This window comes from Triplophysa dalaica, chromosome 5, assembly GCF_015846415.1.
Source record: "Triplophysa dalaica isolate WHDGS20190420 chromosome 5, ASM1584641v1, whole genome shotgun sequence".
Classification (NCBI taxonomy): Eukaryota; Metazoa; Chordata; class Actinopteri; order Cypriniformes; family Nemacheilidae; genus Triplophysa; species Triplophysa dalaica.
The window spans coordinates 26,476,175-26,503,632 of NC_079546.1; the positions used below are offsets into that span (position 1 = coordinate 26,476,175).

A 27,458-nucleotide genomic window follows, 5' to 3' on the forward strand; every position below is an offset into this window, starting at 1 on the left:
CAATGGTGACGCATAAGCCCGCCCTAATTACCATGAAACTCGAACTGCAGTTTTTGAAAACGCAAGCCAGAACGTGGAAAAACAAGCGAGGAAAAAAATAACGTATGCGTAGAAAAAGTTTAAATATTAGCAGAAAATATCAAAGGACACGAAAATGAGTAAAACAACCAAGGAGAACATTATTTTGGTTGCGATTTGAACAACTTTGTCTTTATGTGTAAATTTTGTCCAATATCATTTAAAATATGTTTAAAGTTCTGATTCACGGTTTAAATTTTTTGATTTACGCTTATTATACTTTTAAATATGCCCGCAATACTTGTGACGGGATTCTGATCCCATAGTCCGCCCCTTAATTCTGCACCTCGTACTATAAACTCCTTTATATGGGATCGTGCTGGGAAAACAAGAAGGAACATTGGGCTTTGCGAATTACCCATCGTGTGTTGGTAAACAGGGTGTGCTACAGTCTGCTTTGCCGATTGCAAAACGTGATCGGGAAACAGTTTGCCAGAATATACCCTGACACCCTCCTATATATTCATCCATCAAAAAAAAAAATCAGAGTGGGTTAGATTTTCTGCGTTTTTTTCCGTATCCGTAGCAAGCATTTTGAAGGGCGTATTGACGATTCCGAGACAGTACAAACGAGCGCCAAATACGAAAATGTCGGAATGTACCTGAGAGCTGTTGTGCCTGAGAACACTGACACAAAGAACCCGGGTTTACATTAAACAGCCCATCATTATCTTGACAAAAAATATTGCAAGAAATATTCAAAATAAGGGTTTTATTCATTATGAGCTTTTTTCTCAACAAACAAGAACCAGCATGCAGTTTAATGTAATTTTCTAATGTTACTGCAATTCATATTTTAATAGGAAACAGAAGGTAAATGAAGAAATAAACAGAAATAATGTTTTAAAAATAACATAATGTAACATTCCTCACTGTATGAACATAACGTTTTTTAAACATTATTAAAACAAACAACAACTGGACACTTTAAACGTAACTTAATGGGAGGTTTAAGCAACATTCTTACAGCTGGAGGATCCTCAGGATTATATGTGTTCTAGTTAAACACAAACTCTTACAGTCACAGTTCAAAATACTTACAAACTGAAAGATGGTCTCCATCACCACAGGGTCATTTACTTTCTTTCCAGATTTCACCTCGACTCTCACAATCTATTTCCTTGAATCTGTCAAAAATCATTAAGAAGAGGGTTTATTTAGTATTATCACTGAATATTAGAAATGAATAAAAGGAAAGTTAAATTTACAAAAACTATGCTTTTTTTCTTAATGTTGGTCAGACCAATCAGAGACAATAGTGTTTTAATTTTAACATTATAGTAAAAAATAGTAATATGTACAAATAATAATAGTTTATGTATGTATATAACGCTGTTAAAATAATTTGTTGACTCAACATAGCTTGACTATCTATTAATTCTGGGTTTTTTAAGTGTGTGTGGCATTCCTCCACTTGTAACACAAATGTTGCCGGTTTGAGCCTCAGTACCAGCAGGGATTGTAGGGGGAAGTGAATGATCAGCGCTCTCCTCCACCATAAATACCACGGCTGAGGTGAGACCCTTGATCACCGGTGCCCCAACTGCTCCCTGGGTGCTGCAGTAATGGCTGCTCACTGCTCTGGGTGTGTGTCCACGGTGTGTGTGTGTGCACTTGGATGGGTTGAATGCAGTGCTCAAATTCCGAGTATGGAATATACATGGCCTCACTTCACTGCACAGCAAAACCTCCAGTGTTAAATAAACACTGTAAGTGTGTATATATTTATTCCTCAGAGTGTTAACAAGTAACACTGAAGCAGAGTTAAAGATAATGAGATTATTAATGTTATTAATGAAGTGATGATTGATGATGAACACCTGCTGATAACAAACACAATCACTGGAGAAAACATCAACAAGTCATCATAATAGTGTTTAGTGTTTCCTTTAGTTATGCTCTCATCATTATTAATAATTTAATTAATTTATGGTTAGCTGTAATAGTGTGTTAATAATGCACATGTATAACAGAAAAACAAAGCTATATATTATTGTCCACTTATTTATGGTATTTGATACAGTTATGACTTTCTTAAACTGAATGTAGGTGTCTTTTATAATTTTTAGACTTAATTTTGAGTTCTTGACTCTGAGATACAGCACCACAGTAATATATTTTATAATGAAAGTACACTCTTAATAGATTAAAAAAATAAAGCCAACAATTTGAATCAACTGGACATGAAGAATCGCTTTATGAATCTAAACAATGATGACAAAAGTTGTATATTTTAATTTAACTGCAATGCATGCTGGGAGTCATGTATGACTTTTTTACCCAGCATGCATTGCAGCTAAAATATTATGTCTCTTTAATCTGTGAAAATGTGCAACTTTCAAAAAAGCATTTATTAGACCATTGTGGCACATAATTAAACTAAGAATATTAAGACTAAATTTGACTCGTCTCCTATGTTCATCTCAAATTAGATGATACAGTAGCTATAAACTAAGATAATTAGCTCATGTTTGACTTTTATAAATGTGCCTCTAAAACACACTATTAGAGATAATAACAAATAAATGTTAAGTTTACTTCCAGACTAAAGGAAACACTAAACACTATTATGATGATTTCTTCTTGTTGATGTTTTCTTCAGTGATTGTGTTTGTTATCAGCAGGTGTTCATCATAAATGATGATTGGGCGGATCTTCCTATGCAGGCGCAGTTGAGTATGTACAACGTTCCCAACGGTGCATACAATGTTCATAATATAACTGTTATATTTGCCACTTAATGTAGTTTTACGAATTATGTAGGCGAGAATATATGTGTTTAAAGTTAAAATATGTGGTCGGTTAATAAGGATAGCATCTGTTTTAAAGTTTGCTTTGATGTTTTCGGACATGTGCGCTCCAGACAATCACCGAGTGCTCAGTGCTCATGTACCCGTCCAATGCTGCCTCACCTCAGCAAATCTTTCTGTAATTCACCGCTAGTTCTAATGTCTCTGTAACGTTTAAACATGAGGTATAATTTAATTAAATCGGGGCATATATGTAACGGTCAATTTTTGGTCTCATAAATCTATTGTTTGTCTCTGAGAAAATCGTTTTGACTGAAGGTAAAGATAAGTTTCGTTTAGTTTTTGATGCAATGGTCAAAATGAAATGAACAATATTGTCAAAAAACATTAATAATTAAAAAATAAAACTATATTACAATAAACAATAAAAATAAAACAATTAGTTGAATAGACGCATTAACAGGAAATAACCTCATTTTACTGGCAGGACACAAGTGTTAAAGTATATCAATATACTATAAAATCAATTTGAAGACATCTTAATATGAGGTTGTGATGTTATTAGCACAAATTAAATAAATAAAAAAAGATGCAAAAAAGAAGTGGAGGTGAATCGAGCTACATACTGAAGCTAAAAACTCAAAAGGTACAAAAATGTACCTTTCACACATTGTTGTACCTTTGTAAGTTGTCTTGGGTACATAAGTGTTCCCTCAGGACCTATTGTGGAACTTTAAAGGTACAATATAATATTTTGTACTCCTAGGAACAAAATTGTACCTTTTTTTCTGACAGTGTATGCAGACAGAAGAAGAATGGAGAAGTGATCATCTCTGCTTGTGTTGAATGAATTTGGAGAAAACCTTCATCTTGTTAGTCCTGTTAAAGTCTCTGTCAATAAAAGTCATAACTGAGCACTGTGTCCAATTATTTTAAGACAACAGAAGTCATTTATAAGTAACAGGACTATACACTACAGAATGTGTTCTAGTCTGTTATTGTGTCATGACTCAGTCGATGAGAAAAGAGGAAATGAGAAACACAGGAAGAGTTACAAATGTTCTCATGAAGAAATATAAGTAGATGATGAGAAAAGACTCAGTAAGAGAAACACAACATGACTGAGAAGAGTGATATATGTCTGCTGGGACTGATCCTTCTCTCTTCACTATTCTCAGGTAAACTATACAACACATTTATTTCATCAGATTTCATTTCATTACTCTCACTGACATTCTGACAAACATGTTCAGTTTCATCTCATGTCACATTTATAATAGAGTTCATGTGTCTTATTCTCACATTCAAAAGTCTGATGTCAAGAGTCAATGATAGAGGAACTAGATCACATGATTTACTGTCAAATCTTCTGATTTATATGATGTAAAAATAATCAAAATCTATCTGTCATTAAAGCAATAAGCCCCAAGAAGCAGTGGGTTACAGTGTATTTTATAACAGCTAAGTGCGATGTGGCACAACACGAAGTTGAGTAAAATACACTGTAACCTACTGCTTCGCGGGGTTCTTTCATATGCTTAGCAAGGATTCATAAAATAAAGTAAATAAAATGATATTTACATTTACATGTAGTCATTTAGCAGACTCTTTTATCCAAAGCGACTTACAAGTGGGGTAGGTAATGGGAGCAATTGGGACAGCACAAGTACAAAAGCATAAGTGCAATCAAAAAGAAAACTGGTCTCATATAGCCTAACACAGTATACAGAATCATTCATTCATACTTTTTTTTTTTTTTTGGGTAGAGTATAAAAGAGTAGAGAAGAAAATAGAGTCAGAACAGATCAGTCAGATGTTGGCGGAAGAGATGTGTTTTCAGGTGTTTCTTAATGATGGCTACAGATTCTGCAGATCTTGTAGCAGCGGGCAGAACATTCAATATAGGTGGAACAGATCCGGAGAAGGTGTGCGAGAGAGATTTTTTACCTTTATGGGATGGCACCACAAGACGCCGTTCGTTTGCAGAGCGTAGTGATCTGGCAGGTACAAATGTCTGTATTAGGGAGTGAAGATAAGGTGGTGCCGAACCAGTAGTGGTCTTGTAGGCCAGGAGCAGAGTCTTGAATTTGATGCGAGCGACTATAGGGAGCCAATGTAGCTTAATGAGTAGAGGAGTGACGTGTGCTCTCTTCGGTTCATTAAAGATAACTCTTGCTGCAGCATTCTGGATCATCTGTAGAGGTTTGGTTGTGCAAGCTGGAAGTCCACCCAGTAGCGCATTGCAGGAGTCCAGTCTGGACAGGACCAGAGCCTGTACTAGGACTTGCGTAGCATGCTCTGATAGGAAGGGTCTAATTTTCCTGATATTGTAGAGGATGAATCTACAGGACCGGGCGGTGCTGGCAACTTGCTCGGTGAAGTTGATCTGATCATCGATCACCACTCCCAGGTTTCTTGCCTTTCTGGAAGGTGTGATGGTTGATGAGCCCAGTTGAATGGAAAGGTTGTGATAAGTCTTTGTATCAGCCGGGATTACAAGCAGTTCTGTTTTTGAAAGGTTCAGCTGTAGGTGATGGCCATTCATCCAGAGCGAGATGTCGGCTAGGCAGGCTGAGATGCGTGCAGAAACTGTCAGATCATCTGGGCGAAAAGACAGGTAGAGTTGTGTATCATCCGCATAGCAGTGATAGGAAAAGCCATGTTTCCTAATGACAGAGCCAAGGGATGTCATGTATACAGAGAATAGCAACGGACCAAGCACTGAGCCCTGTGGGACTCCTGTGTCGAGATGTTGGGACACAGACACCTCACCCCTCCAAGATACTCTAAATGACCTACCCGAGAGGTAAGACCTGAAACATTGTAGCACCATTCCGGAGACCCCATAGCCTTGAGAGTGGACAGGAGGATGTGATGGTTAACAGTGTCAAAGGCGGCAGATAGATCTAGTAGGATGAGAACAGATGAGTTAGAGGAGGCTCTTTCCAGTCTCGGGGCTTTAATGACAGAGAGCAGCGCTGTTTCAGTGGAATGACCGCTCTTGAACCCAGACTGGTTGCTGTCCAGTAGGTTGTTCTGGGTGAGGAAGGATGAGAGCTGGTTACATACAACACGTTCTAGGGTTTTAGCAGCGAAGGGAAGTAGGGATACCGGTCTGTAGTTTTCTAACAGTGCAGGATTAAGAGTAGGCTTCTTTAGTAGTGGTGTAATACGGGCCTCTTTGAAGAGTGTAGGAAATGTGCCAGTGGTGAGAGACGAGTTGATAATGTGAGTCAGAGAGGGGACAACCGATGGAGAGATGGCCTGGAGGAGATGGGTGGGGATGGGATTTAGAGGGCAGGTAGTCGGGTGGTTAGATGAAATTACCTTGGAAACTTCCTCTTCAGATAGGAGAGAGAACGAGGGGAACAAGCATGTGTCTGGGGATTGACTGTGGTCCATAGGCGGTGGCACAGAGAATTGATTGCTGATGGTGCTTGTTTTGTTTACAAAGAACGATGCAAAGTTGTCAGCTGTTAAGTCTGATGGAGGTGAGGGGGTAGGCGGGCAAAGGAGAGCAGAAAAGGTTTAAAAGAGAGTACGAGGGTCAGGAGAGTTGTTGATTTTAGTGTGGTAGTATTGGGTTTTCGCAGAGGAGACATCCGCAGAGAAGGAAGAGAGAATAGACTGATAGAGAGAGAGGTCAGTGGGTTCTTTTGATTTGCGCCACTTTCTCTCAGCAGAGCTGAGAGAGGCGCAATGCTCACGGAGAACATCAGATAACCAGGGGGCAGAAGGAGATGCACGAGATGGCCTAGATCTAAGAGGGCATAAGATGTCTAAGCAGTAGGTTAATGTGGAGCAAAGGGTGTGGGTGGCGGTGTTAGCATCAAGAAGAGATAACTGTTTAGAGGGTGGGAGAGTAGCAGAGACCGCAGAGGATAAGCGGGAGGGAGAGAGTGATCGTAGGTTGCGTCGGAATGTGACCAGTGGAGAGGCATGTGTAGTGTCTGGAGAAGTTAAGTCGAGATCAAGAGTGATGAGGAAATGATCTTACGTGTGCAGCGGGGTGACCTGGGTGTGATGGGTGAAGCAATAGTGTGTGTAGATAAGATCAAGTTGATTACCAGATTTATGGGTTGCTGAAGTGGGGACTCGCTTGAGGTCAAACGACGCACTCAGGTTGTTGAAGTCAGCAGCCTGTGTTTTTTCCAGGTGGATGTTGAAGTCTCCAAGTACCACCAGAGGAGTACCATCCTGGGGGAATGATGACAGAAGTGTATCCAATTCCTCCAAGAAGAGTCCAAGGTGCCCTGGGGGACGATAGATAACCACAACATGTGTTTTAACAGGGTGGATGACAGTGACAGCATGAGACTCAAAGGCGGTGTTGTTGCATGAGGGTGCCAGCTGTTTAAATTTCCAGTCGTTAGGAATAAGTAGACCGGTTCCTCCGCCCCTCCCTGATATGCGTGGGCTGTGGGAGAAAGTGTAATTATTAGAGAGGGCAGCCGGTGTGGCAGTGTCCTCCGGTTTGATCCAGGTTTCAGTAAGTGCTAAAAGAGAAAGACCAGAATGTTTTGCAATAGCTGTGATGAAATCTGCCTTGTTCACAGCAGATTGGCAGTTCCATAAACCAATAGGAAAGGTAATAGAGGTAGTTTTGGATGCTGAAAGAGTACGCAGGTTGTTAGGATTAGCCATGCGTGGCCTTCTGCGAGTTACCATTGGTTTACGAGATGTAATGACAGTGTGGATTTGAAAACACATATTAAAAAATGAAGAAATGTACGAGATAAATAAAGAGAATTGAATAAAGATCATAGATAAAGTGCAATAGTCGAAGTGCAGACTGTAATACTCACAATCACGCAATTGAATTCAGCAGGACACACCTTCCAAATCTCCCAATATTAACACGCAAACAAATGCAAACTGCACAACATATTTAGGTTATGTTGTGCAGTCAGCTGTTATAAATCGGGGTATTTTATAACGGCTTAGATCTCCTCTCAGCCAATCGGAATCAAGGACCAGAACTGACTGTTTTATAATAAGAGATAAATATTGAACAGTTTGAATATATTGTGAAGTATTAATATGAATGATGTCATCTGATGTTTCAGGTGTGAGTGAAGCAGCATACACTCATGTGTTCATCAGTTCTGGTGAAAGTGTGTCTCTGTCCTGTAATGATGCTCTTCATCAATGCTCCTCAACTACATGGAACTACGATAATTATACAAGATCATCAGCAGTAGAAGTTTTTACTGGAGGAATAAAGAAGAATAACACAGAGAGATCTGAGAGACTGAGTCTGACATCTGACTGCTCTCTCAACATCCATAAAACAACACAACATGATGGTGGACGTTACACCTGCAGACAATATGTGAATGGACATCAACATGGACCTGATTCACATGTTTATCTACATGTTCTTCATGGTCAGTGTTTCTCTTCATTTATATGAACACATGTTTAACTTCAGATCACAGTTCTCTTTATCTCTTGTGTTTTCACTGAAACTCATGAGTACTGAGAGTGTGTTGTGTGATTTGTGTTTCAGTGTCTTCATCATCATCATCATCATCATCATCACAGACTGAGATAAGAGCAAACACATCTGTCACTCTCTCCTGTCAGCTGTTTTCATATGACTGTTATTATGTGTTCAGTTATTATGGATACCAGCTGGTGTGGATGAATCAGACTGATGTTGATCTACAGACAGACTCCAGATTAGATCAGATAAACTCTGTATCATCTCTCTGACTACAACACTCGTGAATGAAGACGACAACACAGAGTTGAGATGTGTGCTCAAACACAAGAATGACATCAAGACCTCAGTCACATATACTGTCAGATTTACAGGTAAGACATCACTCTGACAGGAGTGTCCTGAACTCAAAGTGACTTCAGTCATTAAACTCTGTACTGATGATGAAGAAATGACATAAACATGAAATATGATTGTGATGTTCTACAGTATGATGTCTCTGAACATTCATCATCTTCTACAGATTCAAACAAGATTCTAGTGACCACCACAAACCCTGAGAGATTCTCAACTCTTAACACAACAGAAACTACACAACAACAAGGTATATCATTGCCATGTGTGTGTGTGTGTGTGTTTTCACATTATGACTCATCTAAGCTAAACTTTATTTTTTACAGCATCAACTACAACATCAATAATAATAAGAGGTATGAAGTGTCGATTGTGTCCATGTGTCCTGTTACATAAGTACATGAGTGAAACTCTCACTGAACTCATCTTGTGTTTGTTTCTCATGTGTAGTGTTTGAGAGTTTGATGGATTTAATGGTGTTCTTGTGTCTTCTAGTGATTCTAGTGATTGTTGAGGTGTCAGTGTTTGCTGCTCCTACTGTCATTCTTCTTCAGATCATCTGTGCAGGAAGAGCGCGTGAGTTTTCATCATCATCATCATTCACATTCACCTGAAACAATCCAGAAAACAAACAGCAGAACTTCATCACTTTTATTGACTTTTATCTTCTCAGAAAACAGAAGAAGGACTCAGAACGCTCATCCAGAAGACACAGTGATGTCAGCAGTTTTGGAATAAAATCTCAAGGGCACCTCAGTTGTTACCCGCCGGCCCTAAGAATTGAACCTGCAACCTTCTGGTCACAAGTCCGACTCCCTAACCATTAAACCACAACTGTCTATAATATCTTCTTTTCTATATTAATGTGATAGTTCATCCCCAAATGAAACATCTGTCATCATTTATTCACCTTCAAAAAGCTCTAACCTGTATTTTTTTCCTTTATACACAAAATAAGTTATTTTGAAGAATGTGGGATAGTAAACAATTCTGGGTCACCATTGACTATAGTAATCTTTTGTTTGGTTACACACATTCTTCAAAATTCTTTCTTTGTGTTCAGCAGAACAAAGTATTTTACACAGATTTGAAACATCTTGAGGGCGAGTAAATGATGACAGAATTTTCATTTTTTCCTGAACTATTACTTTAAATATGTCAACAGAGTCTGACGGTTTGTGTAACTGCATGTGTGTTACTGCATTTGTGTAACGTAGTTAAATTGTGTGTTGATTTATATCTGTTAATTCTGGCTCAAACATGTTTTGATATTGCATAATAGCTGAATAAAATGTCTGATAATGATCTCTGTCACGGACTCAGATGCTCTGTTAGCCACACCCCCAGCACCAGACCTCACCGCACACTTCAACATACTATGATGACACACAAACTGTTCCTCATTCACTCATTGTCAGGACTCAGTAGCTGTGTCCCAATTCTCAGGCTGTGACCTTATATTGTAAGCAGCTATTGCAGAGTGTTTTGCCACTCAAGGGGGCGTGTTCTGGCATGGTCACATGGGAAGTGACATCACTTTTATACCCTCTATTGCAGTGCTTCTCAAACTTTTTAGATCTTGTACCACCTTTAATAAAATTAACTCTAAGGATCACCTCATGACCGCCATAGAAAATCTCATGAAGAGATGAAGAGACACAAATACTTTTCAGTAGTGCACAGTAAACACGGCTCTGTAAACTCTCATGGGGGATTTATTATCCCCCAATTTGTGGGGACTTCCAGAAAGCCTACAAACTTATATTAAAGACAAACAATGTGGAAAGAATATTTAACACAGAAGATAAATAAATACACAAATACTTTAAGAGAACTGATGTATATAAACAACAGAATTACACTTTACTGCAGCGGCTTTTGTCAATGTTGCGTTTCCAAAGAACATCTCAACGCACGCTTCATTGATTTAACCTCGAGTAGATGCAGACACATGTCGAATGAGCACTTTACAGCAATAACAACAGCTTTAAACAACGCTTCAAGTGCAGAAATACATAAGAAACTTAATTTACACGCAGCTCATCTGAAGAGAGAGAGTCAGAGACTCACAAGCGTCTGTCTGCTCCCGCTCAGTGTTTGAGCTGCCCATAAGATCCACCAATGATAAATAAACAACAATAACACATACAACTATTTATAATTACACATAGGATGAGATGTATACCATATTTATCAATCATGGAGGCTTGTTAAACAACTGAAATTGTATTGTAGTTTTGCATTTTCTGTTGTTTCCCATCACGTACCACTAGTTGTATAACCACAGTTTGAGGAGACGTGTGAAACCTTAAAGCAAATAAAACTTTTCCTTCTTCAATTTTGTAGAGAAAGGACCTTTAGGACAAAAGGCTACATTCAAAGGATTAGAGTGACACAGTTTATCTACTAATTCTCTGAAAACGTCTTGATCAACAGCACAGTCAATCTTTGTAAATATATCATCAACTAACTTTGGAACATACTGAGTAGATGACGTGCAAATAAACTGAAGCTGTTCCACCAGGTCATCAATGCATTTTCCAGAGACGTTATAGATGCTTTCCAGTTTTAACAAGAGAGAACCAATATTTTTCGCTATTTTGCTTGAAGCATCCCTTTCACAATCCAATTATTCGGTGTTATCTATGTCCACATGGTCATGTGACACTGGAGAGCTGATTTCATAGTCAGTAGAAGCTGGCTGTTTTGCAATCAAATCAGTCTCAAAATCTTCCAATGACCAGGATTTGTGATTTCTGTGTGTTGCATAAGCTGCACATATGTTTGTCTTAAAATTGCATCCTTTGAAAACACATTGTACAGTTTCGTGACTTCAAATGGGAATTGATGTGTTTAAAGTAGTCTTTTGTGTTGAAATAAAGTGAGTCACAAAGTTTACATTTTAAAGATTCCACTGATAGCACTTCACAATCCTTAGTTTCCTGTGAATTGTGACATCGATGCAAGTGTATACGCAGGCCACCCCATGTCTTAAAGGAGCATGGACAGTTTAAATGAAGACACGGTACTGAATATCCACGACCAAAGGTACCATGATTCAGCCGTTAATGCTTGAGAATAGCACCTTTACGTGTAGCCACAAAAGTGCAGAGCTTACATTGCCATCCCATAAATCACAAACTAAAGAAGGGATGAAAACAGTGTTACCAAAATTTCACATGCTTTTGTGCAGATGCAAGTTGTAATGTTACCCTTATTTTGTGTATTTAGGATATCCAATTATTAGTCATAAAAATTCATAAAACAGGCTTCAGGGCTGTAACCAATTCTGAAATCGAAATGGCTTCGAATCTGTGTTTTATGCACAGCTCTTCCGTAAACTACATTTGGTTGATCAGTAGGAAGTACTGGACAATCTGAAATCACTAAGAGATTGAACTGTTTATTATGTGCAGTTGAAAAAGCAACTCTTGTCAAACAACATCATAAATATACTGAAATAAAAACCTGAAAAGGTTTAAAGAACAGCTATACAACATGCACTTTTGCATTTCCTAGAACTACGTGTGTAAATTGTACTAATTCTGTGACCCATATTTGGAGTTTCTGAGTGAGAGTGCCCACATGCTTTCGGGTTTCACAAAACTCTGTTGTTCGTATGCATTAATTACAATAAATATTTCAAATGCATTGAAACAATTACATGACTGCCAAAAGCCTCAATAACAGCTGTCCATTTGTCCTCATTTCTGTACGTTTCGGCAGTGTGTTTGGGCATACAGTGGCGAATCAGAGACCTGAAGCCATTAGTTTTTGATTTTTTGTAGCAACATAACCCCCACAATTATTATTTTCTTCAAGAATATGACATGCAGCTGCATCATTAAGTAATACAACATTTTTAAAATTCAATGTAAAATCAATTAATCAACAATAATAATTGCTATTACAATATTGAGCTAATAATCAACACTTGTTTTTTGTCATAATATAACAGCCCCTTTTCAATGTTTGCACAATCATATAATATATATAATAAAACATGAATGACACTTACCTCCAATGTTTTATCTCTTTGGCGTAGGTGCTGTAAAAGAGAAATTTAATATATTTAATAATACAATTAAAATTCATAAGAAAATGCAAGTAAGTTAGCTCTTGAATTAACCTCTATTATAAGATGACTATCTACGCCACCATAGCTGCATCTCAATCTACTCCCTAGGTTGTGAATCAGAATATCAGGTATATGAATTTGGGAAATGGATAGGACCCTGACTCACTACAGAATCAAAAAATACAATTTAGGGGCACACCTTAAATCACCCTAGAATTTAATTATTAGACTTAACTCACAGAAATTATGATGTGCAATTTTATTTTCATTTCAGTGGGATATTACATTACTCAATACGACGGTCATACGGAATCTGTTTATGTTTTTGTTAATTCTGTGCTTAAATTTTGGAACATTTGCAGAATTCTGTGGAACAGTTTTAAATGTGTTTAAATTTGTACAGAAATGTAAATATGTGTAAATGTGTTAGAATAGTTTTAAAATACTACCTGTCTTTGCATTAAACTTCAAGTGACAGCGGTCTGGGTTTCTAAACATCATTTAAAAAGAGGCAGAGCCTAGAAGCTTTAAGAGTGAAGTAAAGAGACTGTTTAAACTCTGAATACACCGGACCAAATTATAACTGAATTAATTTGAACCAACAGAAAACGTCCATATCCTTTTGTATGAAAAGCATATGTATTATTGTTCATAGTGGTAAAGCAGAATAAAGGGCTCATATTAAGACTTCCTTATGATGATTTGACTGTGTATTAAGGACATTTACATTTTGTTCACAATGTTCTGGCAGTTTTCAGAAAGGTTCGGTTTCACTGGACGGGTACTGCGTCTGCGTGTGGAGGAATTGTCAAACAGTATAGAAAACACCGCGGTTTTGAAAATATCGTCGTTTGTGTGTTCGCGTCCCCATAAAGGTTGAGACGCACACGATGAAAACTCCACAGCGCCACTAATCCTCGGAGTCCAGTATATCACACGAATATCAAACGGGCCCTGTTATGTAATGTTGGCCTATACAGCTGATGAGACCCACGTCTAGTTGTAAGACCATGATAAACGTTCCACAGGACGTTATATAATCAAATATCCTGTATTAACTTTTGTCGGTTGAAATAATAAATATAAGGTGATTCAAAGAGTACCAAGTTACCCATTAAAAAAATATGTCACTGGTAGCTTACAATACAAACGGCTGCGACAACATTGTGAAAACTATCGTAACACTGCTGTGTAACTTATACACGAACATGAAGCCACAGTTGATTTATATTTTGATGATAGTTTTCCTAAAATATGCAGCTGATTAACGTAACTTACCAGGATTTTCAAGAGAGACCGTTCAGCTCGCTCCCGCTTAGCCGCGAAGTGGAGGTAGTCGATGTTCCTTAGCTGAAGTAAAATACAAAAACCGTTAATAGTAATTTCTTAATATTAAACTATTTGAAAAAGTACTACAAACATTCGTATAATTAACGTTAGCCGACTAATTGTTACTTACCAAGATTTCCGAGGCGCGGAGAGCAGATGTGTAGACTTGTTGCTGAGGAAAGCGCGCAGACGTGTAGCGCACGTGATCACTTTAGCCGCGAATGTTACTCGATTTTATTTGTTGATGTTAAATCAATAAGATAATTTATAGGATTTACTTAATATATTTAGATTTTAACACGGATCAGTACAAGTAAATGATCTTCAAATATATCTATTAGATTTCACCTAAATATTAATGGTATATTAAAAATATTTGTTAGTTAAATACTAATTTATTTTCATTAAAAAAACCATTAAAAATCCAACAGTTATTTTTTCTAAAATGTACATTTATTAAAGTTTTTTTTAAATATGTCCTACTAAACAAACACTTAAATGATTTTAAAAGATTTTAATAAATTAATATAGCTGTTTTGTGAAATTTACATAGCAACTGGATTATTTTCTTCACAAGAATCTCAACTAGACATCAAACACTTTCAGACTTTATTAAAGTTTCAGTTAAAAACACACAAACTGATCAAATCTGCAGACTGACACAGACTTTCTGTAACAAGTCCAGACTGAAAACTGATCAAAAGTCTTGTAGTGTATTTCAGCCTTAAAGCAGCTGAAGACCGAACTCTGATAGTTTATATCCGGTACAATACCGCCACCTTCTGCGATAATCGTCCAACAATAACTAAAGTCAAACATTATATTTACTTTTAAACATGATTTCTTTATGATAAAACGGTTGGTTGACATTTTATACGCGTCATAATTTAAATGATAATACACATACACAGTAAATGCTTACAATAACAAGAATCTCTTTTAAAGGAATAAGTGTGTGGCTCTTAAAAGAGCCTTTGTGTGCGGCGGATGAAAGCGGCGCTTTACTTGGAGCTGGTGTACTTGGTGACGGCTTTGGTGCCCTCGGACACGGCGTGTTTGGCGAGTTCACCGGGCAGCAGCAGACGCACGGCGGTCTGGATCTCTCTCGACGTGATGGTGGAGCGCTTGTTGTAGTGCGCGAGACGAGACGACTCACCGGCGATGCGCTCGAAGATGTCGTTGACGAAAGAGTTCATGATGCCCATCGCCTTGGAAGAGATGCCGGTGTCGGGGTGGACCTGCTTGAGCACTTTGTACACGTAGATGGCGTAACTCTCCTTCCTGGACTTTCTGCGCTTCTTTCCTCCCTTAACGGCGGTCTTGGTGACGGCCTTCTTAGAGCCCTTCTTGGGCGCGGGTTTGGCTGGTTCAGGCATGATGCTTCTTCACAGATGAGTAAATGCTGAATGTTGAAGAGTCTCGTCGCTGTGGTATTTATTCACTCTCACATGCAAATGTTTAGCGTCACGGAGCCTGTTGTGTGATTGCGTGTCTTCGTTGGCCGAACCATAAAATGTGTTCTATTGGTCAGCTCATAGTTTGACGGGTTGGATAGAGAGCCAATGAAAGTGTTTCCCGCCCACAGTCTCGTGTTTGAAGGTGACCCTCCCACAAGTGATTCAGTTTCCTTTGTTTGCTCTTCCCGCTCTTTTTCAAATTTGAATTAAATAAAACGTTTATTTCTGTATTAACTCTACACTAGAACAGAATTACGTCATCGATCGTGTCATCAAAGTCACTTAAAGATTTCGAGCATTAAATCATTTCACCCTTTTATGCTTTATTCACAGCTTTGGGCGTGTTTACGTTTATATAGTTGATATGATGGAGTTTCTTCTTCTTCGAGCGGGAGAAGCGTTTAACACAACAGATTAATCTCATCAGTTAATAAAGAACGAGATCTCAGAAACAAAACAGCGATAATAAAACGTGACTTTCTCAGTATTTCGTTTGATGATAGAACTTCTGAAATTCATCTCCTCGAGTGAGACAGTGGGTGGCTCTTAAAAGAGCCGTTGTGTTCAATGTTTAACTTCAGAATAAACGCGTTTAACCTCCGAAGCCGTACAGAGTGCGTCCCTGTCGTTTCAGCGCGTACACGACGTCCATGGCGGTGACGGTCTTTCTCTTGGCGTGCTCGGTGTAGGTGACGGCGTCACGGATAACATTCTCCAGAAACACCTTCAACACACCGCGAGTCTCCTCGTAGATGAGACCGGAGATACGTTTCACTCCGCCGCGTCGAGCGAGACGACGGATGGCAGGCTTGGTGATGCCCTGGATGTTATCACGCAAAACTTTACGATGACGCTTCGCGCCTCCTTTTCCGAGTCCCTTTCCGCCTTTGCCTCTTCCAGACATGATGCTCGAGAGTACAGATACAAACGTTATGCTTTAACAAAGGACAGCGGATAAAATTTGTATGTACCTACAGGACCTATTTGAAACACACGCGTGCGAGGGCGGTGCTAGTGGCACGTCACTTTTTTATTTTCCTCACCGCTCCTTCAGTAAATCATTAAATATACATTTATGCATTTAGCAGATGATTTTATCCACAGTGACGTACATCACATTATCTTATACATTTGTTTCTGAGTGTTTAATCCCCTGAGATCGAACCCATGACCTCGGCGTTGTTCTATTCTAGACGAGTACAACATAATCTAATGTACAAAGAAGCGTGACTTTTAAGATTTTATGAGAAACAGAATAAAATTGAACTATAAATATTTCTCCTGACTTCTTTATTTTATACTCGTGTCATTTTATCTGAACAGAAATTTGCAACTTTTGCAGATCAACAAACGTGACGTCACGATAAAAAGATTATCGCCTAAGATTCAAAATAACATTTCTTCACATCTCATCATAAGTGCAGCATGAACACATTTACTGACACAAGCGCTCAACTTGTATTTACGAGAGCCGGTTATACATGACTCGGGAGACTACAAATATTCTTCAGCGGTTTGACTGAACATTAGACTCGGTTTGTCGTCTCAGACCAGTAACAATCCAATACAGGTTTATGAATTGAAAGCAGAATGTGCAGTTTTAGTCTGTAATTAACCTCCAGGGAGACACAGGAATCGCATCGCTCTCTTATAGGTGAAGTGTGTGGCTCTTAAAAGAGCCTTTGGTTTGAAACGAACTGTCGCCCGTTTACTTGGTCTTGGCGGGCTTCTCGGTCTTCTTGGGCAGCAGCACGGCCTGGATGTTGGGCAGAACGCCGCCCTGAGCGATGGTCACTCTGCCCAGAAGTTTGTTCAGCTCCTCGTCGTTGCGCACCGCCAGCTGCAGGTGACGGGGGATGATGCGAGTCTTCTTGTTGTCACGAGCGGCGTTTCCGGCCAACTCGAGGATCTCAGCGGTGAGATACTCGAGCACGGCGGCCAGATACACTGGGGCGCCAGCACCCACACGGTGCGCATAGTTGCCTTTACGGAGGAGTCTGTGGACGCGACCCACGGGGAACTGAAGTCCCGCTCTAGAGGAGCGAGTCTTGGCCTTAGCTCTCGCTTTTCCGCCGGTTTTGCCTCTGCCGCTCATTTCTTCAGCTGTGGAATTTTACTTAGTAGGTGGGAAGGAAAGACGAAGCTTCTGCTCTGCAGTTCTCAATATTTCAAACCCTCTGCCTGTTGACTATTGGTTGGAGTCAGTAATACTTTTAAACCAATCAGCCAACTTCCCTCCAAACTCCCAACAGCCCAACCCCCTCTTTCTCCTCACAGATGCTGTGTGACGCACAACAGTTTTGATATAATGAGAAAACTTTAAGTGATAGTTCATCCAAAAATAAAAAACTGTCTTCATTTACTTACCATCAGATTGTTCCAAAACTAACACTAGGCTAAACACAAAGGATGCTTTTTGGAAGAATTTCAGTATCCAAACAGATCTCATCCCCCATTTGCAAATTTAAACTGGAGGAACAACCTGTGGTTGAGTAAATGATAACAGACTACTAAATTTGGGGTGAATTATCATTTAAAGTCACATCTCTCTTTCTCATTAAGTCAATTATTTCCTGATTATCATTTAAAGTTTAATCAACTCTGTCACATGTTTACACTTCTGCAGTCTCAAGGCAGCTAAAGAGATGAAGGAGGTGAAGTTTATTGAATAGGCTTATATTATTTGTGTTCTTTAAAGATTATAATATAAAATATTTGTCCTGCAATAAAGAAATGCCACCACATTCTTTTCTTATCAACACACACTAAAGGGGAAATTCAATCAATGTCACACATCACTCCTCTCTTCATTCAGTTACATCGACTCCTGTAGTCGCTCTCATCAAACTCAAAGCTCTGCTCTCGGCCTACAAGACCACCACTGGTTCTGCAGCTCCATATCTTCACTCGCTCATACAGACTTATGTACCAGTCAGATCCCTGCGCTCTACACATGAACCACGTCTTGTGCTGTGATCACAAAAAGGTCAAAAATCTCTCTCACTCATCTTCTGTGGATCTGTTCCACATGTGTGTTATGATCTGACCGCTGCTACAAGATCATCAGATTCTGTGTCCTTCTTTAAGAATCATCTGAAAACACATCTCATCTGTCAACACCTGATCCATCAGTTCTGACTTCTGTCTCTTTTCTATCAAAAAACAATCTTATCTTTGTATACTGAGTTAAACTATGAGACCAGTTTTACTGCACTTAAGCTTTTTGTTGTCCTGTTGTTCTTTCAATTGCTTCTATTGTTTACCTCATAAAAAAGTGTCTGCTAAATGAATAAATGTAAATGTAAGCACATATTTATAAAATGTAATGTACACTACTGGTCAAACGTTTTCAAACACTTAATTCATCATTTATTTGTATTTTTTCCACATTTAGAAAAAGGCCACTGTGGACTGAAGATGTTGTGACTGAAAAAATCTAAACAATCAAATAAAAAATGTTATATATCTGCTACAAACCTGTTATATACATCTTCAATGTAGTCATTATTTGCATGAAATTTGCAGAAATTTATTTTATCATCAACTACTTGAGGTTTCTATAAGATGCTTTTTAAACAACACTTTTCATCTGAGCTTTTATTGGTTGCTCTATTTCATTATTTAGTCAAAGTCATCCATTTCAAAAACGTTTTTATATACATATACAAATATATTAGTTGATAATGAAGACATTTAAATTAGCACATTTCCTGTCTATGTATAATTTCAGACATTTAAGCACCTTCAGATTCAGATTGTGACAGTATAGTGACTGAATAAAGCAGTTTAATTAATAAAAGATTAATCTTTAAAACAAGTCAGTTTATGTACATACAGTCATTGCCAAAAATGTTGACACCCCTGAAATTTTTCCAGAAAATCAAGTATTTCCCACATAAAGGTATTGCATTAACACATGTTTTACTATACTCATGTTTATTCCCTTAGTGTGTATTGGAACAAAGCAAAAAAAAAAACGAGGGAAAAAAGCAAATTTGACAATGTCACACAAAACTCTAAAAATGGACTGGACAAAATGATTGGCACCCTTTCAAAATTGTGGATCAATAAGATTGTTTCAAGCATGTGATGCTCCTTTAAATTCACCTCGGGCAAGTAACAGGTGTTGGCAATATAAAAAATCACACCTGAAAGCAGACAAAATTGAGAGAAGTTGACTAAGTCATGTCATTGTGTGTCTGTGTGTGCCACACTAAGCATGGACAGCAGAAAGAGGAGAAGAGAACTGTCTGAGGACTTGAGAATCAAAATTGTGGAAACATATCAACAATCTCAAGGTTACAAGTCCATCTCCAGAGATCTAGATGTTCCTTTGTCCACAGTGCGCAACATTATCAAGAAGTTTGCAACCCATGGCACTGTAGCTAATCTCCCTGGACGTGGACGAAAGAGAAAAATTGATGAAAGGTTGCAACGCAGGATAGTCCGGAGGGTGGATAAGCAGCCCCAAACAAGTTTCAAAGAAATTCAATCTGTCTCAAGGTGCATCAGTGTCAGCGCGAACTATCCGTCAACATTTACATGAAATGAAACGCTATGGCAGGAGACCCAGGAGGACCCCACTGCTGACACAGAGACATAAAAAAGCAAGACTACAGTTTGACAAAATGTACTTAAGTAAGCCAAGATCCTTCTGGGAAAACGTCTTGTGGACAGATCAGACCAAGATAAAGCTTTTTGGTAAAGCAAATCATTCTACTATTTAAAGAAAACGGAATGAGGCCTACAAAGAAAAGAACACAGTTCCTACAGTCAAATATGGTGGAGGTTCAAAGATGTTTTGGGGTTGTTTTGTGCATGAAATCTGAGGATTACCAAAGGATTTTGGATCGCAATGTAGGGCCCAGTGTCAGAAAGCTGGGTTTGCGTCCGAGATCGTGGGTCTTCCAGCAGGAAAATGACCCCAAACATACTTCAGAACTCTCCAGCGCTTTGTTGCCATCCATTTCTGGGTGCTTTTTGAAGTGGCCAGCAATGAGTCCAGATCTAAATCCTATTGAACACCTGTGGAGAGATCTTAAAATTGCTGTTGGGAAAAGGCGCCCTTCCAATATGAGAGACCTGAGCAGTTTGCAAAGGAAGAGTGGTCCAAAATTCCTGATGAGGGTGTAAGAAGTTTATTGATGGTTATAGGAAGCGATTGATTTCAGTTATTTGTTCCAAAGGGTGTGCAAACACATATTAAGTTAAGGGTGCCCATAATTTTGTCCAGCACAATTTTGGAGTTTTGTGTGACATTTTGTCAAATTTGCTTTTTTCCCTCCTTTTTTTGTTTTGTTCCTATACACACAATGGAAATAAACATGTGTTAATTCAATAGTTTTCTGTGAGAAATACTTGATTATCTGGAAAAATGTCAGGGGTGTCAACAATTTTGGCCATGACTGTATGCCAAAGACATCAAGACAAGACCGATTCAGAGCTTTCTTTTACAGACAGACTCATAATTTAAAGTTAAGAGTACTTGTGTTCAATATGTCTGCAAAAAAAAAAAAGAATTTACAGAAGATAAAACACTAAATAAAATTACAAAAATAACTGTTTTAACGTTTCAATCATTCAGAACCCAAGACTGACTGCAATTAGATTACTTGTCTGTAAGAAAAAAAGAAATAGATAAATACAACACAAACAGTAATTTTCCCATCTCTAGAAAACACACAGACACACACACACACACACACACACACACACATAGATCATTCGATGTGTGAGCGGTTTCATGTCAATACTGGACAAAAAGGTTTAGTTTTTATTATATTTAATCCATATTTACTCTCCGTTTTATCGTTTCGTCAGTCTGAATATAACACATCTACACATCAGTAACACAAACAGCGTTGTGTCATTCACACAAATACCTCGAGAGTGTTCGTGTGTTTCAATCTGATCAAAACAACTTCTGTATGAAACACTTTACAAGTCCCTGAATGACATTAACTTAACTCAAGTCATTTATTACATGTATGTTAAATAAACAGAAAACATGTTTAATGTTTCATCAATGTTTACACAACAAATCACATGAAATTCACGCGCAGTTTTTCTCCAGAGATCGATGCTGGTCGTGTTTTTAATGTAACAGTGAAATAATAAACCCTTTACTGTCGTGTAGTTTAGTCTGTGAATAAAGCTCTGGATCTCTGCTCTGTGTTCACGCTGTTTTCACTCCGTCAAATGATTTTAAAACTCTGATATTAACTCGAAATGTCGCAGGAGAAAACACAAGAGTTTGCGGCTCACAGAGGCACCGACAGGTCGAGCTGAGTCTATATGGTTCTCATGTAGTGTTTAAGAGCGCAGCGCCGCATTATTGATCAACTGTAGTGTGACAGTACAGATCTGAACAGAGAAATGGCAGAAACCGCTCCAGCTCCAGCAGCCCCGCCGGCGAAAGCGCCCAAGAAGAAATCTGCAGCCAAACCCAAGACAGCGGGTCCAGGCGCGAGTGATCTCATCGTTAAAGCCGTGACGGCCTCCAAGGAGAGAAACGGTGTGTCTCTGGCCGCCCTGAAGAAAGCTCTCACCGCCGGCGGATACGATGTGGAGAAGAACAACTCCCGCGTCAAGCTCGCCATCAAGAGCCTCGTGACTAAAGGCACACTGGTCCAGACTAAAGGAACCGGTGCTTCAGGATCTTTCAAACTCAACAAAAAACAAGTCGAGACTAAGAAGCCAGCGAAGAAAGCCGCTCCTAAAGCAAAGAAACCCGCAGTGAAGAAGCCCGCTGCTGCTGCTGCTGCCAAGAAGCCGAAGACCGCAGCGGCAAAGAAGACCGCCCGCAAAGAAGTCTCCCAAGAAGGTCAAGAAACCTGCCGCCACCGCCGCTAAAAAGGCAACGAAGAGCCCCAAGAAGGCGAAGAAGCCAGCGGCCCCCAAGAAGGCAGCGAGTCCGAAGAAAGTAGCTAAAAGCCCCAAGAAGGTCAAGGCTGCAAAACCCAAGACGACAAAGCCCAAAGCAGCGAAGCCTAAAAGGGGCCGCCCCGAAAAAGAGGTAGATTACTTCTCCAGACTTTCTATTACAAAAGGCTCTTTTAAGAGCCACCACCAGCCCACTAAAGAGTTGTGTTTCAGTGATATGTTGATATTATGGTTGTGTTCTACATTTAAATCTATTATTTGGCAGACGCTTTTATCCAAAGCTACTTACAGTGCATTATCCTTTACATTTATACATAGATATCTGGGCTCGAACCCACAACCTTGCTCTTCTAAGCTACACCTAAGCTACAGTAAAACTCTTAATAAATTAATATGCTGAGAAATCTGGTTCAAATTAAGAACACAAGATATGATCGTCAGCGCATTTAATTCATAATCGGCGCAACATCTGAAGTTATGTTGTCAGTATAAATGTTTGCTTTTGTTCATACTGTTGTTTCCTATAGACGTGTCTGAAAAAGACCGCAGATATAAGATTTAATGTAGTGAAAGATCACGTGATCAAAAACTGAAACAAAACAGGCAGACGGGAAGATATGGGCGGGCTTTGGTTTTTGCAGGGAGTTCAGTGATTGGTTTGAACTTTTCACAGACTCCAACCAATAAGCGAACGATAGGCACTTATAAGTGCTGTATACCACAAACTCCATATATTTCCTTCGTGTTTTTATAATGGAGATTTTGTATCTCAAGTAACAATGAGTGGAAGAGGTAAAACGGCGGTAAATCAAGAGCGAAAGCCAAGACTCGGTCATCCAGAGCGGGTCTTCAGTTTCCCGTCGGCCGTGTTCACAGGCTACTTCGCAAAGGTAACTACGCACAACGCGTCGGTGCCGGAGCTCCAGTTTATCTCGCCGCTGTCCTCGAGTATCTCACCGCTGAGATCTTGGAGTTGGCCGGAAACGCCGCTCGGGACAACAAGAAGAGTCGGATCATTCCCCGCCATCTACAGCTGGCCGTGCGTAACGACGAGGAGTTAAACAGACTTCTGGGCGGCGTGACCATCGCTCAGGGGTGTGTTGCCCAACATCCAGGCTGTCTTACTGCCCAAGAAGACCGACAAACCCGCTAAGACCAAGTAAACGGGGGACAGATATCGTTAAACCAAAGGCTCTTTTAAGAGCCACCCACATTATCAGTGAGAGAGCGACGAGGTTTCTGTTTTAATCCATCGAGTTTGTATATTAATGCATTATCACAGACCTGCTATAAATGATGTCGAATTCTCCAGATCAGTATGTGTAGCAACTGACCCAAATGTTATATAAGATATGCTTATTTTTCTCGTACAATAGCTAACAAGATGCCTTTGACGTTTTTTAGAGTAATTATTAATTTTTAAGTAAATAAACGCGCTGGAAGGCGGAACGCTTCTGTCCTTAAAAACTTTGTTGCTGCGCTTGTGATTTAACATGAAGAATTATTTTAATTTTTATTTGTAGAAGAACTTTCTATCTTAACTTTGTTAAATAGCACGTGCAAATGTCTGATCAGAGGAATAATACACGAGTATTAAATAAAGAGATAAGAGAAATTTTGTAATGATCTTGTCTTGTGTACGTGACGCGTGATCTAAACAAAGGAAACACAATGTCCCGCCAGTATCATTTGAACGCATATCGCGCGGCCATTGGCTCATTGTCTCGGGGACGTCACACATCAGCCAATCGAGTGTCTCCGTGCCCTTGACGTGCTGCGTGTTCAGCCTTTAAAAGCAGGCACACCGACACTACAGACATATTCTGAACTGAACGCAAAGATTCAGCAGCGATGGCAAGAACCAAGCAGACCGCTCGTAAGTCCACCGGTGGCAAAGCCCCGAGGAAGCAGCTCGCCACCAAAGCCGCCCGTAAGAGCGCCCCCGCCACCGGCGGCGTGAAGAAGCCTCATCGTTACAGGCCCGGCACCGTGGCTTGAGAGAGATCCGCCGCTACCAGAAGTCCACCGAGCTGCTCATCCGCAAACTGCCTTTCCAGCGCCTGGTGAGAGAGATCGCTCAGGATTTCAAGACGGATCTGCGCTTCCAGAGCTCCGCCGTCATGGCTCTGCAGGAGTCCAGCGAGGCTTATCTGGTCGGTCTGTTCGAGGACACAAACCTGTGCGCCATCCACGCTAAGAGGGTCACCATCATGCCAAAAGACATTCAACTGGCCCGCCGCATCCGCGGAGAGCGCGCTTAAGTCCCGCTTTAATAACAACTCAACGGCTCTTTTAAGAGCCACCACATCAACTGAACGACACGATTTCCACCGTTTTTCACAAACATAAATAGTAACGCAAGTTGTGCCAATGATGGTTATTATTGTGTTAAGCGTGATGCTCAATATTAATAATGATGGTTATATTATCAGTTTCTTAATCAGCAGATATCTCGTGTTTATTCTTCCATTAGTCGGCGCTAATTTCTTAGGGGCGTCTGATCACATGTCAACTACACTCTTCCTCAAACACACTTTAACTCATTTTGCTAGTAGATAAAAACGAAGCATATTATGGCTAGTGGTCGTCTATCATTTCTGACTTATTTTCTGAGAATCAGCTTAAAGCGCTAGTTCACCCAAAACTTAAAATTATATAATTTACTTTAATTTTCAATGTTTTGTTAATATTGGCAATTTTCAGTTCTTTGACATCATCCACTACTATAGTATTACAAATATTTCTGCTGACCGCAAATTGAGATATTTTGAAGTATGATGACATAATTGTTTAGTTTCTTAGAAAATCTTAAACATCGTGATTTTTTAAGTTACATTATAGAGAGATTTACTGAAAGCTTTGGGAGGGCAGAAGCGCGAAGAAAAAGCGTGTAAATGACGTGGCTGGTCCCGCCCTCATGCGCGTGTTTCTACTGGGTCCTATAAGCACATGTTTAAGTCCTACGTTCAAGGTTTCAATTCATTGTTACACTGTACTCACTAAAGTAACCATCATGTCTGGAAGAGGCAAAGGCGGAAAGGGACTCGGAAAAGGAGGCGCGAAGCGTCACCGTAAAGTGTTGCGTGATAACATCCAGGGCATCACCAAACCTGCTATCCGTCGTCTTGCTCGCCGCGGTGGTGTTAAACGTATCTCCGGTCTGATCTACGAGGAGACTCGCGGTGTGTTGAAGGTGTTTCTGGAGAATGTTATCCGTGACGCCGTCACCTACACCGAGCACGCCAAGAGAAAGACCGTCACCGCCATGGACGTCGTGTACGCGCTGAAACGACAGGGACGCACTCTGTACGGCTTCGGAGGTTAAACGCGTTTATTCTGAAGTTAAACATTGAACACAACGGCTCTTTTAAGAGCCACCCACTGTCTCACTAGAGGAGTTGAATTTCAGAAGTTATTTCACATCAAACGACATGCTGTGACGAAAAGTCACGTTTTATTATCTCGGTTTTATTTCTGAGATCTCGTTCTTTATTAACTGATGAGATTAATCTGTTGTGTTAAACGCTTCTCTCGAAGAAGAAGAAACTCCATATCAACTATATAAACGTAAACACGCCCAAAGCTGCTGAATAAAGCATAAAAGGGTGAAAAGATTTAATGCTCGAAATCTTTAAGTGACTTTGATGACACGATGACGTAATTCTGTTCTAGTGTAGAGTTAATACAGAAACAAACGTTTTATTTTAATTCAAATTCGATAAAGAGCGGGAAGTGTAACAAAGGAAACTCAATCACTTGTGGGAGGGTCACATTCAAACACGAGGGAAAACGCTTTGATTGGCTCTCTATCCGACCCGTCAAACTATGATCTGACCAATAAGCACATTTTATGGGTTCGGCCGACGAAGACACGCAATCAGACAACAGGCTCCGTTACGCTAAACATTTGCATGTGAGAGTGAATAAATACCACAGCGACGAGACTCTTCAACATTCAGCATTTACTAACTTTTGAAGAAGCATCATGCCTGAACCAGCCAAACCCGCGCCCAAGAAGGGCTCTAAGAAGGCCGCAACCAAGACCGCCGTTAAGGGAGGAAAGAAGCGCAGAAAGTCCAGGAAGGAGAGTTACGCCATCTACGTGTACAAAGTGCTCAAGCAGGTCCACCCCGACACCGGCATCTCTTCCAAGGCGATGGGCATCATGAACTCTTTCGTCAACGACATCTTCGAGCGCATCGCCGGTGAGTCGTCTCGTCTCGCGCACTACAACAAGCGCTCCACCATCACGTCGAGAGAGATCCAGACCGCCGTGCGTCTGCTGCTGCCCGGTGAACTCGCCAAACACGCCGTGTCCGAGGGCACCAAAGCCGTCACCAAGTACACCAGCTCCAAGTAAAGCGCCGCTTTCATCCGCCGCACACAAAGGCTCTTTTAAGAGCCACACACTTATTCCTTTAAAAGAGATTCTCATGTTTGTAAAGTTGTGGTTGTAGTTTTTCATTGTAATTATTTAAATTGCGACTCGACATACGCCGTTTAATGGCAACAAATCGATTTATCATGTTTTAAAGTAAATATAAATGTAAAGGTTTGACTTTAGTTATTATTGCACGATTATCGCAGAAGGTGGCGGTATTATACCGGATATAAACTATCAGAGTTCGGTCTTCAGCTGCTTTAAGGCTGAAATACACTACAAGACTTTTGCTCAGTTTTCAGTCTGGACTTGTTACAGAAAGTCTGTGTCAGTCTGCAGATTTGATCAGTTTGTGTGTTTTTATCTGAAACTTTTATAAAGACTGAAAGTGTTTGATGTCTAGTTGAGATTCTTGTAGTGTTTTACAGACATAGAGGTGTTTTATCATCACACACAGTCATGTCATCTGTAGTATTTATGATCCAGATCTCTCTTCACTGCTCTTGTGTTTGATCTTCATACAAAACTAAACACAGTCGTGTGCAGAACTGACTCTTATTCTATAGATATATGAAGTGTAAATGTGACATAGTGAGATGATTTCATATGAAACATTTAATGTCATATGTTTACATTTGTTGGTTTCCCTTAGATAAAATAGCCATGGTTGATTTTCATGAGGATTTAATTTGTGTGACAAAGTTAA

At 39.7% G+C, this 27,458-nt stretch overlaps 6 protein-coding genes and 2 pseudogenes across 6 annotated transcripts; 5 read left to right on the forward strand and 3 right to left on the reverse strand.

Annotated features, from left to right (window-relative positions):
* Positions 1-14,896: 14,896 nt before the first annotated feature.
* Positions 14,897-15,472, reverse strand: LOC130420786 (histone H2B-like). The gene has a single exon (XM_056748300.1). It carries the CDS (start codon positions 15,406-15,408, stop codon positions 15,034-15,036), a length of 375 nt encoding a protein of 124 aa, XP_056604278.1. The 5' UTR covers positions 15,409-15,472; the 3' UTR covers positions 14,897-15,033.
* Positions 15,473-16,081: 609 nt separating this feature from the next.
* Positions 16,082-16,972, reverse strand: LOC130420463 (histone H4-like). Its single transcript, XM_056747749.1, has 2 exons — positions 16,956-16,972; positions 16,082-16,424 (listed from the first exon to the last, which is right to left on the reverse strand). Exons 1-2 carry the CDS (start codon positions 16,970-16,972, stop codon positions 16,082-16,084), a joined length of 360 nt encoding a protein of 119 aa, XP_056603727.1.
* Positions 16,973-17,197: 225 nt separating this feature from the next.
* LOC130420813 (histone H2A-like) lies at positions 17,198-17,596 on the reverse strand. The gene has a single exon (XM_056748325.1). It carries the CDS (start codon positions 17,582-17,584, stop codon positions 17,198-17,200), a length of 387 nt encoding a protein of 128 aa, XP_056604303.1. The 5' UTR covers positions 17,585-17,596.
* A 4,261-nt stretch (positions 17,597-21,857) lies between these two features.
* On the forward strand, positions 21,858-22,964 carry LOC130420464 (histone H1-like; annotated as a pseudogene).
* Positions 22,965-23,150: 186 nt separating this feature from the next.
* On the forward strand, positions 23,151-23,534 carry LOC130420465 (late histone H2A.2.2-like). The gene is given in 3 exon segments (XM_056747750.1): positions 23,151-23,168; positions 23,171-23,463; positions 23,465-23,534. Coding segments are annotated over 3 exon segments (381 nt in total).
* A 688-nt stretch (positions 23,535-24,222) lies between these two features.
* On the forward strand, positions 24,223-24,632 carry LOC130420739 (histone H3-like; annotated as a pseudogene).
* Positions 24,633-25,341: 709 nt separating this feature from the next.
* Positions 25,342-25,765, forward strand: LOC130420799 (histone H4). Its single transcript, XM_056748313.1, has one exon. It carries the CDS (start codon positions 25,385-25,387, stop codon positions 25,694-25,696), a length of 312 nt encoding a protein of 103 aa, XP_056604291.1. The 5' UTR covers positions 25,342-25,384; the 3' UTR covers positions 25,697-25,765.
* Positions 25,766-26,331: 566 nt separating this feature from the next.
* Positions 26,332-27,233, forward strand: LOC130420789 (histone H2B-like). Its single transcript, XM_056748303.1, has one exon. The coding sequence runs from the start codon at positions 26,357-26,359 to the stop codon at positions 26,729-26,731; it is 375 nt and encodes a 124-aa protein (XP_056604281.1). The 5' UTR covers positions 26,332-26,356; the 3' UTR covers positions 26,732-27,233.
* Positions 27,234-27,458: the final 225 nt, after the last annotated feature.

Excerpts from the sequence above, each read along its gene's own strand:
- LOC130420799 (XM_056748313.1), top strand. The coding sequence starts at position 25,385 with ATGTCTGGAAGAGGCAAAGGCGGAAAGGGACTCGGAAAAGGAGGCGCG.
- LOC130420786 (XM_056748300.1), bottom strand. The coding sequence starts at position 15,408 with ATGCCTGAACCAGCCAAACCCGCGCCCAAGAAGGGCTCTAAGAAGGCC.
- LOC130420789 (XM_056748303.1), top strand. The coding sequence starts at position 26,357 with ATGCCTGAACCAGCCAAACCCGCGCCCAAGAAGGGCTCTAAGAAGGCC.
- LOC130420813 (XM_056748325.1), bottom strand. The coding sequence starts at position 17,584 with ATGAGCGGCAGAGGCAAAACCGGCGGAAAAGCGAGAGCTAAGGCCAAG.